Genomic DNA, 14,035 nt, shown 5'->3' with positions numbered 1-14,035 from the left:
AAGAATAGCCAATTCATGCTTCTCAAATTTTCCTTTTGAATTACCTTTGTTAATGCTAATGACTAGTTTGTTTTGGTTCAAGTGTTCAGACTTGACATAAGCCATTTGTGGTCATGGATAAATAAAAATGCAATGAATGACCATAGGTAGAGGGCATTTTACTCTCTCCTATAATCACCTCACAGGATCTTAAACAGCTATTGTTCAAACTAAAGACACAACAGGAACACATTCATGAATTTCCTGTTTTCCAGCATCTTAAAGTTCTCACACATGCAAAACACCTCACGCCCAACACCCAGCCCTCTCAGTCTCCTCTAGTATCCCTCACCCCCAATCTCTCTGGTAAGGAAGCTTTCCTGGAGCAGGGCAGGCAGAGGTCAGCCCCTCAATTGTTGACCAAAGCTTGCTGCTCTGGTGAAGATCCAGAAGATTACAACTAGCAATGGATTCAAGTCACTTCCCTTGTTCAGGATGTTATGAAGTCAGTGTCAACACTGTCAAAAAGTCAGTGACTCCTATGGCTAGAGGACCCTTGCACAAGGGATAAGCTCACAAGTCCACGCCAACGAGAGAGGCCTCTTGTTTCAGAATAATGCTGAGCCCTTTGAGTTTTTCCTGCCCCTGAAATGCCTGATGAACATCAGGCTGAATCTGACCCCATGGTGACCTCCAGGCAGTGTAGAGACTCCTGGGCAATAAGAGAGATGGCATTAAAGGGGCCCCTCAGGGGACTCTAAATGACCTTAGTAGCTCTGCTTCCAGATGAGGAGGAGCCAACCATCAAAAAAGGATGAGGACTTTGCCCCCCACCCCCCAAGATGTTAAAGCAAAACCAGTGTTTAAGAGAAAAATGATGGTGAAAAGAAGAAACTCTCCTTTACACCAAAGAGAAGAGATTGTGAAACAAGGGTAAAGTGAGAAATACAAATGAACTGTATTAGAATCTTCCTGGGTCCATATCATTACTGATCTATAGATATTACAGAACATGGGACTATTGCCCATGACATTTAGAGTCCATAAGGTATGAACCTCCCCCTCCCCCCCCCCCCCCCCCCACGCCACACACACACCTTTACAATCTGTTGCAACTACTTAATCTGCAGGGAAACTAGGATTGGGGGATGGAGGAGCAACTAACTCACTGAGCCTAAAAAGAAGGCTCTAAAGAAGGCAAGCAATGAATGAGCAGACACTGAGAAAAAGGAAAGAAAATTTGGTAAAGGATATGGTTGGGGCAGAAACTTGTTTATTGCCTTAGGGACAAAACTATGTCTTGAAATGCTGAAATATTGCTCCAACTAATGCAGAGGTCACAGAGCGCCCTCACGGCTTACCTTTGGCCACAGGTTTTCTAAGGAGTGGAAAACGAGGCACGGGAGACACAGGATGGAGAGTGTTACCTCCCACCTGGGTTTTATAGATACTCAGTTCCTCTAATGTACTCCCTGACCCTGCCAATACTATTAAAGTCAACCCAGGCCTCCTCTCTCTTGCTGATTCATTTTGAAACAGAGGTAATTGAACAGCACGTTTCAGCTGAAAGTGTGAAAGCTGCCAGGTAGAAATAAACAATGTGGAAGGCCTGGCCAAGACTCTCTGCAAGAAGTATGCCTTTAGTTTTTTAGTTTTTAAATGACCTTAGTAGATAAGTCAAAGGCTTCTCCTTAAACAGGGTTAGTAACGGAGCAGGACCTGGGTTCTTTTTAGATCTGAAACCTCCCCCTGCATTTAAAATTGGCAAAAGCCACTTAGGTCTTCAGGCCTTTCCCTCAGCCTCCCAGTTCTAAATTAAGCCCTACCCTTTGCATCTCCCATCTTCTTCATCACAAGGGAAAGCAGAGGGGTTAGGAAATGCCTCTACTCATTGGACCAACACCTCAAAATGCTATTCCAAACCCCAGCAGGCACAGCACAGCACAGCAGTAAGACACTTAGAGCACCAGGCTGGGGTGCTGGACACCAGCCCCAGACCGAATGGAGTTTCCCGTGTACATCCCCTTCCTTCTCCATCACCAGCCCTCTCCCCAAGTGAGGACTTGAGCCTTTCATTTTCCCTTCACGGTAAGTAATCTGACATCACTTCTATCTGCCTTCCGGCTGTTTTTACACTGGCCTTCACCCCGCCCCCCGCCCCCCTTTTCCTTTCTTCAGCCATACTGAAGAGGCACAGACTATTTATTCTACTTTTGCTCCCAGAAATGGCTCAGGGATGGCGCTAGGAGGAAATCCTACAGCCATCAAGCCTCCCGCTGTAGACACCGTCTCAGACTTTCTTCTGAGCTCCCAGTTCTGTAGGTTTCCCATCACTACTTTTCAGGTATTCAAAACCTTGGGGCGGGGGGGGGGGGGGGGATGCCCCAGGCATCCCTAAAGTCATCAAAAAGGTGGCTTTGGGCATCTTACCGTTCCCATATTTGCACGCCGTTTGATGTAGCCTTTAATTTCAAAGCAAGGTCTCAAACACTCAAGTGGATATGTTACCGTAAGAGCCAGGAATTGCAAATGCTCTGGCCTCAGAGACTCAGGAGTACAGTCCCGGCAGGAAACAAAGTTCTAAGCGGCTTTGATGTGCTTCCTCCCCACGCCCCTCCCCAGCGCGGTCCTGCATCTCCGCCGCGGAAAGACCACCTTTGCCCGAATGGATCCAAACGCATCCCACGTGGGAGCCAAGTGGTAGATTGCATAATCCAATGAGTTCCCCGGCCCCGCCAAATTAGTTACCGGTGGCTCAAGCTCAGCTGGGGTCCCCGTGTATTTTGTGAATACGAAAAGGAGTGTTGTACATAAACTGGGGGACATGTGTGGGAAGGGACAGGGGACCCAGACCGCGGAGAGTCAAAACGCCTTGGCGGGTGGTGAGAAGCTTGTTTCTTAATCTTTCAGCCACTCGTTTCAGGCTGAAACATCAAGCCAGTTCAGGTCATTTCCTGAGTAACACTGCAAGTTCAAACAAGATCCAGAAAATCTATTAATCTTTAATTGCGCTGCCTCCAGACAGGGAGTGCGAGGCGGGTGCGGTATAGGGCTGGGGGAGATTAAGAAGCGGGGGGCGAGGGGTGGGGGGAGTGGGGGGTCGAAAAGCCACTGCCTAGGAAACCAGAGCTCCCGACCTCAGCTGTTCCTTACCTCGCTCAGCTCCGCCGAGGAGTCGTTTCCGTATTTCAAGGCAACTCCAGAATTCATGTCTGCACTTTTCAGAGCCGAGCTCCTCCTCCAGGTCTCGGAGCCGTGAGTTAGGCTTTAACAGGCTCGATACCCACGGCTTGGTCCCTTCGGGCAGATCTTCGTCTAGACAGCCATTTTCACCCAGGACAGTGGTGCAGTCCTAACGCAGGGTGCCAACCCTCCGAAGAGGAGCGGAGCCGGCTGGCGACTCACGGGCGAGGCGGCATTGCTGCAGGAGGCTGGGCGGCGTGGCGCGCTCGCAGCTGCTGCAGCGGCCGAGCCGGCGCGGGGACCCGCCCGCGCGCGCCCACCGCCGGGTCCCGGGGCAGTGCCACCCTCGGCCGCCTCACCACTCCTGCGGTGTCTCGCCGACCCCCATGGCCAGGCTGGCGGGCACCTCCCAGCAAGACCCTGCGCCCTCGAGGGGCTTCGTCGAGCTCCCGAACACAGCCGGGCGGCGGGGCGAGGAAGATCCGCTCCTCGGGCTCCGGGGAAGGAAAGAAAGCTCAGGAGAGCCCGAGCGGAGCTGCGCTTCACGCCGAAGTTTCCCGTTTGAACCGTCTGGAGTTGTAAGTGGTTTCTGATTGAACACAGCTGTCTAGCTGCTGGCTACGGGGCGCGCGGAGGAGGCGGGGCCAGGAAGAGAAAAGGGGTGGGCGGGGGGGGGGGGGGAGCCCACGGGAGGCCGAGCCGAGACGTGCGCGGGAGAGAGCTCTCTAGGACCCAAGTGATTCCAGGACCCACGTCCAGGAGGGAGAAGAGAAACAGGGAAAGACACCTGAGTAAATTGTGCAGAAAAAAATAAAAACAAAACAAAACACCTTCCCTCCTGGAAGCCGCTTGGCACGATTCAATAACGTCAAGACAAATCTGAACACCGTACATCAGGCCACGCTGTGCACTTCGCACGGTCCATTAAGATTTCACAAGAGGGCAGGGCGGTTATTTTCCCTCACAGTCTAAAGTCAACACGGAGGGTGTAAATTCACCGTCCGACTCCCTCTGTCGCTGCGGGCAGGTTACATTTTCTGCATGTCCACAATAAAGATCCAGATGTCCCATCCCCTTGAAAGATGTAAGAGCGGCTCCAATAACCTTTCGTCCCCAACTCCCAGACCGTCCTTAAATATATTACATTCCCATCCTCTCCAACCCCCAGACCTTCCTTTAAAATCTTACCGCGCATCTGAGCGAGCAGAGCTAGATTTGTATTTCTGGGGTTTGGAGAATGAATCAGGAAAGATTTAAGGGCTGTTATATCCAGTGAACTCCTGGAGTCAGAGCTTCCCTTCAGCCTTGAGTTAAAAACAAGGCGGGGAGGGGATTTTCTCTCCATAAAGGTTCAAGTCCCACTGAACTTGAGATGCACTGAAACGTGTCTGATCCTTTAAAACAGCAGGTCTTCGGGATTAACCGTCTCTTTCTACACAATGGGAGCAAACTGTCTCCAACCCCAATGACAGACCTTGGCATTTCCTGAAGCCTTCTATGAAAAAGCCATTGTATTGTACATTTGCAAGGTCTTTTTTCTTTTTCTTTCCCTAAACAGAATGTTTATTTTGCTTTGTAAGAAGGAGCAAAGAGGTTTGCATTTGCATTTATCTTCTTGCCCATCTGCCTTCCTGTTGAGTTCATTCACTGCCTGACCAGAGACACTACTGGGATGAAGAAGAGTTTGCTGCTTCTTTGGAACCCGGAGCCCTACCTTCTGGGGCAGTGCCAGACTACAGCACATTGGGAGACATTCTTTTGCATGGGGAAGGGTTGGGAAGCTGCATTATTTTACTTATTTATTCATTCAAACTTGTTGAGAACTGTCTGGGTGCTTGAAGTTGGAGATGGTGAAAGAATATCTATATACGTAAAAGGGTAACAGGCAAAGTGTCCCCATGGGAGTTCGACCGGGAGTTCTATTGCTCGCTATGATGTGTGCTGACCAACAGGGGGCAGCGTGGAAAGAAGGAAGGTCCCAGCCAGCAGCCGGAAGGCCCTGATCGTCCCTGATCGCTGGCCAGGACTAGGGACCCTACCCGTGCAAGAATTTTGTGCACCAGGCCTCTAGTAAAAATATAAAGAAGATCCAAGCACTAACCTTGTCCATACTGTTTATAGTCTCATAAAACTTACCATATTTTTCCATGTACAAGAAACCCCCATGTATAAGATGCCCCCCACTTTTCCAACCCCAAATTAAGAAATCAATATTTTAAACATTTTGCTGGTTTTCATCTTAAGGCCTTCTTCTTTTTTGGCATCTCCTGTTTTCTCCACTGTCTGATTAAACATTCAGTGGGAGGAGGTCCAAATTGTCTCTCTGCAGCTCCATTTCCATGCTCTTTTGCATAGCTGATTATATTCAGTTTGAATTTTGCAGAGTAAGACAATTGCTTACCGGTATTTATCTTTTTGTTTTTTGACATCTTTCTGGGCTCAGAACACTCCTGTCCCTGTTGCAACTGCACAGTCTCCACCTCTACCTCCAATTACCAAGTCAGCTGAGGTCAGTAACAGTAAGGCTCATGATTGGAGGAAGCCTGTTTGACAAGGTATGGGCAGCTATGTAACCGTGCGGCTTCCTCCTTGGCTGACTTCTGTGTATAAGACGCCCCTCGATTTTCAGTCTGATGATTTTAGAAAAAAAAGCGTCTTATACATGGAAAAATATGGTAAATAAAGACCTGTCTGTTGTGACTAAATGGTTAGCGTGTCAGCCCTTGCACTGAAGGGTTGCAGATTCAATTCTGGCCCCAGTTGGGCGAGTGTGGGAAGCAACCGATTAATATCTCTCTCTCTCTCTCTCTCTCTCTCTCTCTCTCTCTCTCTCTCTCTCTCTCTCTCTCTCTCCCCCCTTCTTCCATCTTTCCTCCCTCCCTTCCATTATCTCTAAAAAATAAAAATAAAAAATCAATGGAAAAAATATCCTCTGGTTGAGGATTAACACATACACATACAAAAAGTAAATAAAAATGGAAATTCTAGACAGAAAATGATACTTGCTATAAATGCAGTACAAATGAAGACCTACTGCAATTCAGAAAAGGAAGTAGGATTTTGGCTGAGCTGGGCTGGAGAAGAGTCAGTAAAGGAATCTTAGGAGAGGCAGCATGTGAGATGATCTTTGAAGAATGGCTGAACCCAGCAGAAATGGGGAGTAAGAACAAGGTATATCCGCCAGTGGGACAGTGTGAGAAAGTGTGGACGGAGAAGGGAATGTGCAAAACATGTGTGGGGACATTCCATTCTGGGATGGAACCTGGCTGAGGAGTGAGTTGAAGCCAGATCATGCACAGTTTTGAGTGTGAGGCTGAAGAAATGGGACTTCTGATAAGCAATGGAGAGCCACTAAATGTTTTTGAGCACAGAAATAACAGGATCAGAACTGTGCTTTTATACATTCCAGGGAATCTGTATCACACTCATGAGTAACTAACATGAATTCAAATAGACTAGTGCTGAGAGTTTAAAAAAACATATTTTAAAAGAAAGTAGTTAAGGCGTATTAAGAAACATTTTCATACTAGATGGCCACTAAAACCAAGCAGACGACTTAATCTGATATTCAACAAAAAGAAAAGTGATCTGCTCCAAAAGTGGAGGAAAAACTGGCAATGTTAAATTATTAAGAGGCAATATGTCTGTAGATTTTGCTTTATGAGCAATATACGGCATTTTTAAGAGTAATATTAACAATAAGAAATTTTCTTCTTAAACAATGACTTTAATACTCAACCACCACAAAAGATGCAATCCCACTACCATCTGGCAGCAGTAAATATGGCAAATTGAAAGTGGGAAATGGACATGCCAAGTGGATTATACACCAACATACCAGCAAGAGGCTACAAGGGCCTGATTTAAGTTGGGGCAATGGGAATGGACAGGAGGGGGCAGATGCTATAAAAAGAGTAGACAGAAATTGTGTGGAAAAAGAACTTAAAAATGACTTGTCGATCTAGAACTTGTTTGAACAGGATTTTGGGCAATGTCCTAAAAAACCGGGGGGGGGGGGGGGGGCGGGTGTCGTGGAACAGAGGGAGAAGGGGAGAATAGCAGAGAGGAAATGGGTATTCCAGAGAATAAATAGGTTAAGAAGGAAACTATGTTTGGGATATCATAAGTTGGAGGTGGCATCTAGATATTGGGCCAGGTCAGAAACTCACCAGCAAGGGAAAACAAGAACCTCACACTCAGGGCAACCTATCCTTCCCTAGCATAATACTGGTCATTCGGTTTGGACGCCTGATCTTTCATGTTGTTGGTCAGGCCGTTTAGACCCCCTGAAATTCCTCTCTAAAGATAACATCTAGGCCTCAGTTATATTTCAGCTCCAAGCCCAGAAAAGCAGCAAAATCAGACATGGCTGCCTCAGGACCAGCTACTTTACTACTGACTCCCTGCCCTGGCACTGAGCAATCAGTGGAGACCACAACCCTGAAAGAGCACACCTGGAAAGCTGATGACTATTCTATTAAGGCCTTCCCCTGAAAACTCCCCTAAGATTTCCACCTGAGAGAGATAACTCAGGACAAAGGACACAGTGCGCACTCTCCCTCCAAGGAGCATGCCTTTGCCATTCCTTTCCTCTCCTTCCCCCACAGGCACATACCCCCCAACCTCTAAGGGACCCCATGTGACTTGCAATCAAGGGGAGCAACGAGAGTGGCAGCTCCTCCTGGGCTAACCCCCTGAACCTGTCTGTCTCCACGGCCCTGACTTCTCAGTGAGCCAGAGCAGCCCAGCCCAGGCTTTCCTGCTGCTTCTATGCCCTTCCTTGCTTCACTGTCCTAAGTACATTTCTGCTGCCATCATGGACCCAATACCCTTTGGCTCAGTGCTGTATAGCTCTTCCCTTTGGATATTTCCAACCCCTAACCCCTTTTCCTTAAATAAATTCAAAGTTTCTTTAATCACCATCTGAGATGGCTATTTAGCCTGCTTGCCACCAATAATTTTAACCTTTTCGAGATGTTCAGCAGAAAGGTTAAAATGGAGCTATAGAGATAAGTCAGGGTTGAGATAGAGATCAAGTGGAGGCTTGGGGTTACCCCTATTAGAATAGTAAGTGAGCCCAGCTGGTGTGGCTCAGCAGATGAGCATAGACCCAAGAACTAAGAGGTCAACCATTGGGTTCACAGTGGGGTATATGCAGGAGGCAGCTGATTTTTCTTCTCTCATTGATGTTTCTATCTCTCTGTCCCTCTCCCTTCCTCTAAAAAAAAAAAATCAATAAAAACATATTTTAAACAAAGAATAATAAATGAAACTGAAATGAGGTAAAGACTACCAAGGAGAGGATAAAGAAAAGAGAAGTGGTCTGAGGATATTACCTTAAGGAAAGTCTTTTTCATAGAGGCAAAAAAGTAAGAGGGAATGGTGGTGGGGAAAGCCACTTGCCGAAATGGGAAGAATACCAGGAGAACTCTGAGTCTGGGAGTCTAAAGGAGATGTTGTCAAGACAGAAGGGGCAACCTCAAAATATGCTATAGAGTGGGCTTGGCAAGGAGGAGAAGCCTGGAGACTGATAGAAGTCCATTTCAAAGACATTACTGTCCTCCAAAGGTACATTTCTACAAAGCTAAGGAGACAGAAGCCAGATTGCTTCAGGGAATGATGAAGAACTGGGGTGATAACTGTGTACTACACTTTTCATAAATTTGATGGTGACAGGGAATCAGGAGATGGGATAGTTTCTTAGAGTAGGTAAGCAATGTTGAGTAGAGGGTAGAATAGGCATATTTGTAGCCTGTGGCTAAGGGAAACCCTGGAGACCCAGAGAGAGAAGGAAGATGGAACAAAGTTCCTGAAAAGGGAAGGAAGGAAAGGACCAAGGACAAAACCCATGATATTAGGTTTGCCGTGGGCTTGGAGAAGAGGAGGATTCCAATGCTCCTTCTAGGAGACCAGCAACAGTTGGGACAGATGGAGAATTTATAGAGTAGTCAAAAGAAGGCCTCAGATACACAATAACTAATAGCACTTATTTGGAAAGTTATCATACGTCCTCTGTGTGATTGTGGTGGGGGGGGGTTAATAAAGACTGATGATAATTTATAATTAAATGTTAACTTAAGGCAAGGAAGACCAGAAATTGCCTGTCACTGCAAGGAGAATAGAATAGTTGTGATCCCCACCCCTGACACTATTTAAGCATAGGTTAAAGGCTGGTGGGACACACCGAAAACCAGTGGCATGTAGAATTTCATGCAACAAGGGGGAGTCCAAATCAGTTGTCTTCTAATCTAAGATTCCATGAAATTAAGGTTTTTGTTTTGTTTGTTTGTTTGTTTTGTTTTGTGTGTGTGTATGTGTATGTGTGTGTGTGTGTTTTCTATAACTTAAATCTTGTGATTTTTTTTAACCTTAGTCTGGGAATCTCTACTATCAAGAAATCTAAGGTATTACTATAGACAAGAATGCAACGGAGTCAATATCCTATGGAGTTCCTCAGCATGTCATCTGAGCACACCAAAGGGGAATGAAGACCCAAGTGCAATTCCAGTATAATAAGAAAAAGGTCTCAAAATTAGCACTCACCAGAGTTTACCAAGTATGTAACTGTGCATGCCTCAAATCCCTGCACAGTGTGGCTGCCTCAGCATGATCCCTCCTGAAGAGCTTCTCCAAGTTCTGCTTCTGCAAAGTGTAAGCTCCTATTCAGAAGTCTGGGCAGGAAGTGGCAGGGGAATTTATCAGGATCAGGGTGAAGGTCTGGGAGAAGGAGGAAAACCTGCTTTTCTACCTGCAGTATCCTGAGGCCTGCGTCCCCCTCCTTCCTGGGCCTTGTTTTCTCTAAGGCTGATCTCTTCTCTTCTCTTCTGGTCTCTGGGAGAAGAGGAGGCAGTGAGCAGTAGTCCTGGGAAAGAAGTTGCTGTTTGAATGAGTGGATGGGTCTGTGCACCAATCGCATGCTGTCGGTGCCCTGGCTTTGCCTTTCTGCTATCAGTGCCAGTCTGGTCCTCTATGTGTGCCTGCTGACCTCAGTGATTTCTACATAGCATGGATTCTATACTGGGTTTCTCTGTATCCTCTACTGGTAATAAACATCTTGGGCAAAGATCCTGACCTCCAAACTTAAGGAAATTGACTGAATCTTTGGGACTGGCTGACCTAAGCCCTCTCTCCTAGGGTATCCAAACCACCCTTGTCTTCCACAGGAGTCCACTGTGCTGAGTCAGGCTTGTCCTCCTGCAGCTCACACAAGGACCCAAACTCCAAAGTTACCCCCTTCCACCTTGACTCTCTTAAACTAAACACAACATGGATACCTCAGACTTTAGGAGGAAAGCAGTCTACTTAAGCTAATTCACACAAAGGTGAAAAATACTCATAACCTTCTCAACCAAGCCCAAAGTATTTGCATTGTAAAAAGAGAGTGCTTTGAAATAATGCTAAATTGGTGGGATTTCCTGAAGAAGAAAGTGACTTTTCAGGGGAAAGGAGGATTTCAAAATGCAGAGACAGCAGGAAGTCCTGGGCCTCTAAGTCCTCAAGGGCCATAAAAGTCAGGGAGCTCTCTAAGTATATACTCAGAAGAATTTCCTGCCCTAAATCTCTAAGCCCACCCCATTCTCCCACCACCCTCTTGAATCTAGAAATGTTTTTTCCCTATTCCAACTCCTGTGGCCCTCTGTCCAACCACCAAACCAGCTCTTCTCTCAATGGCCTGCCCATCACAAACATCATTTGCTCCAGGTACCACAACATAAAGAATTTGGGAAGCATTGTACTAGATGGTCTTTGTCTTGGTCTCTAATGTCCCCAGAGAACAACGTTAAAAACTGGAAGAAATCCTGCAATTACCTAGCTCATCCCTGCATCCCATTTATATAGGTGAGGACATGTACGTTCAGCAAGTTTGTGGCATTCCTTCAAAAAAGAAAAGCACTCTGTGTGCAGTTATTGTGTTGTGCCTTAGGATTCAGTGGTGTGTGGGACAGAAAAAAATCCTTGCTTTCCAGAGCTAGCATGCTTGGTGGGAAATGATTAATAAACAAATAAGGAAGGTAGTTACAACTTGTGATGGTGCTATAAAAGAATTAAATAGGAGCTGTGATGAGGGAGAGCAGGCTCCTTAAGTAAAGCTATCAGAGAAGTCCTTGATGAGGAAATAACATTGCAGCTTGAAGGTCAAGAAGTACCTACTAGGTACTTCTCAGAGCAAGGACAAAATCTTGGGAATAGAAAAGGGTTTTACTTTTCCAATAAATTTCAATAAACTTCAAGTTTTATATTTAGTTTAAATTTTAATTAGTAGGTAGACAGTGTGATGGAGCATGGTGAAAAAGATGGTGGAGGAGCCAGACTATGCGGTAGGTGTGTAGGTCATAGATTTTATTCTTTGTGCATGGAGGTGCCACACGAAGACTTTAAGCAGGATAGAGATACAATCCAGTTTATGTTTTTAAAAGGCAAATCTATTATACAAACTTTACCACTAGGTTATGTAAAAGGTAGACAAAAGGAAGTCCCTTCTTTATAGAAGTATTCTTGTGAATAAATGAAGATGGATAGAATATCCCTATTATGCAACTGCTAATGAATTAATGGATTCAGAGATAAAGCACAATGGATACTAATATATATATAAAAAGACATACAACCAAACACATGACTTCTGATAGAAGAATACAATACCACCTATGAAGCCATCCTAGCAGTTGTTAACATGAAAGAACATGTAACATTACAGAGATGCAATCAGCAAAACCCAGACTATAACTTTACAGGACAGTCTGGTTTCTTCAACAAATCAATTGCAAGGAGGAGGAAAAAGCAAATGAACAAGTGAGATATTAATGGAAGAGGAATCCTACAGACATATCAACCAATATGTGGTCCTTATTAGGACCTTGATTCAAACAACCTGACTATAAAAAATTACGATATTTATGAGACATTCAGAAATATACTTTTTGGATGTCTGATGACATTGAAAACTTACTAATTTTAGTATGTGTTAATGGCTTTGTGATTATACTTTAAAAGAGTCTTTACCTTTTATAGATCATATGTTGAAATATTTAGGAGTAAAATGATATAATATATGGAATTTGTGTCAAAATACTAGAGGAGGCAAGAAAATAGATGTGGTTCTCAATGAACTGATAACTATTAAAGTTGGGTGACAGGTATATGGGAATTCATGCTACTCTGTCCATTTGTATATATTTGAAGATCTTCATGATAAGAAATAACAAAATAGAATAATTTTGCTTTTATGTAAAGAGTGGGTGGTAGTGCCATACAAGTAGAGCAGGGAATCCTGTTAATGGTTATAGCAATTATCTGGTAAGAGAATGCATATGGCTTGAAACTCAGTGAAAAAAATTAATGATGAGAAATGGATGAATTTGAAATATATTTAGATAAAAGTGACCAGGACCTGGTGAATGATTGGATGCAGGTAATAAGACTAAGAGAGGAATCAGAATGACTACCAGTTTGGGGGTTGAAGAACTGGCTGTGGGGAAGGACTGGGTTTGGGAGAATCAAGGGTTCCATTTTGGACACGTTAAATTGGAGGTTCCTATTTGATATCAAAGAGGATGTCAATAGAATTGGATAAATGAGTTTTAGATTCAGGGGCGAGTCAGGCTAGACATATGGATTTGGAAGTCCTCAGCATACAGGTTATAGTTGATGTTGAAAGCCACAAACACACATGAGGTCACCTAGGGAGAGAGTGAGCACAAGAAAAGATGCAGTCCCAGGACTTACCACTGAGAGGCTCAAATATTTCCAGGTTGGGGAGAGGAAAAGAATCAGCAAGGGAGGTCAAGGAAAAGCATTCACTGTCCTGTGGTTAGAGTGCTGGCCTGCACACAGAACGGTCATGGGTTCACAATTCACCATCAAGGGCACATACCTGGGTTGGGGGTTTTCTCTCCACCCCCAGTTGGGGTTCATGTGGGAAGCAACCAGTCCATCTCTCTCTCTCACATCGATGTTTCTCTATCACTCTGCCCCCTTCCCCTCTCTCTTCAAAGCAAAGGGAAAAACATTCTCATGTGAGGATTAACAAAGAAGGAAGAGGAGGAGGAGAAGGAAGAGAAGGAGGAGAAAAAGGAGGAGGAGCAGCAGTAGCAGCAGTGTTCACTGAGGAAGAAAATAAGTGAAGATATGACATCACAGATGCCAAGAGGTGAGTATGTCAAGGACACTGGCAATCTATGTGGAATGCTGCTGGGAGTTTGAAAGGTTGGCAACAAAGTAGTGTCCTTTAGTTATGGAGATGACCTTGAGAGGAGCAATTTTATTAAATGATGGTGATGGATAGATTAGCGTAGATTGAATAGTAACTAGAGAGTGAAAAAACTGAGATTACTTTAGAGAAGCATATTGCCCAAAACCTCACTACTGCTGAACTGTCTGATGAGATCTTCAACCAAAGTCCAATGTCTACTTCTGAGCTTTTCTCATTTTACTGCCCTTTCAGTCAAGTTATCTTGGAGTCCCTTCGCTGGGATTAGAGACTCTAGTTGTTAGCACAGTGGATCCCCCCTAAACTGATAACTGAAGTCTGTTTCATTATTCTGGGTTTTTACCTTATTGTTTATGAAACAGGATACATTGCTTTTAGACCCAATTACTTAGTGCTGTAAAATAGATGGAATGCAGAAGATAATTTGGTTAGACTATGTTTAAAATTTGCTAAGAAAAAAAATGTTTGAAAACTATTTCCAGATTAAATCTCACACATAGAACAAACAAAAATTTAGCCTCCTCCAACTGCAAATATGACTCAAGCATTAAGAAAGCACCCCTGTGGTGTTTGTCTGTCTCATTAATCACATTCATGAACTGCCTCATACACAGCCTAGTCATTCTAATAACCTAAAATCATTTGGCGTCAATGCCCCTGACA

General features: G+C 44.8%; 1 protein-coding gene across 3 annotated transcripts in view; it reads right to left on the bottom strand.

Annotated features, from left to right (window-relative positions):
• The window catches only part of MCC (MCC regulator of WNT signaling pathway), a 378,683-nt gene that overhangs the window by 251,230 nt on the left and 113,418 nt on the right, over positions 1-14,035 (bottom strand). Inside the window, exon 1 of one of the 3 annotated variants that reach the window (XM_079784447.1) lies at positions 2,410-5,343. The exons of 1 other annotated variant lie outside the window; for it this stretch is intronic. In XM_079784447.1, the coding sequence (XP_079640573.1) occupies positions 2,410-2,418 (9 nt within the window). In that variant the 5' untranslated portion in view covers positions 2,419-5,343. Of the gene's footprint in view, positions 1-2,409; positions 5,344-14,035 lie in introns of those variants that run through there. One more of the 3 variants, XM_079784446.1, reaches the window with a different exon arrangement.

The sequence above is a fragment of the Cnephaeus nilssonii genome (genome assembly GCF_951640355.1).
Source record: "Cnephaeus nilssonii genome assembly, chromosome: 2".
Classification (NCBI taxonomy): Eukaryota; Metazoa; Chordata; class Mammalia; order Chiroptera; family Vespertilionidae; genus Cnephaeus; species Cnephaeus nilssonii.
The sequence above is the reverse complement of the archived record's forward strand: the minus strand, read 5'-3'. Positions and strand labels throughout refer to the sequence as shown.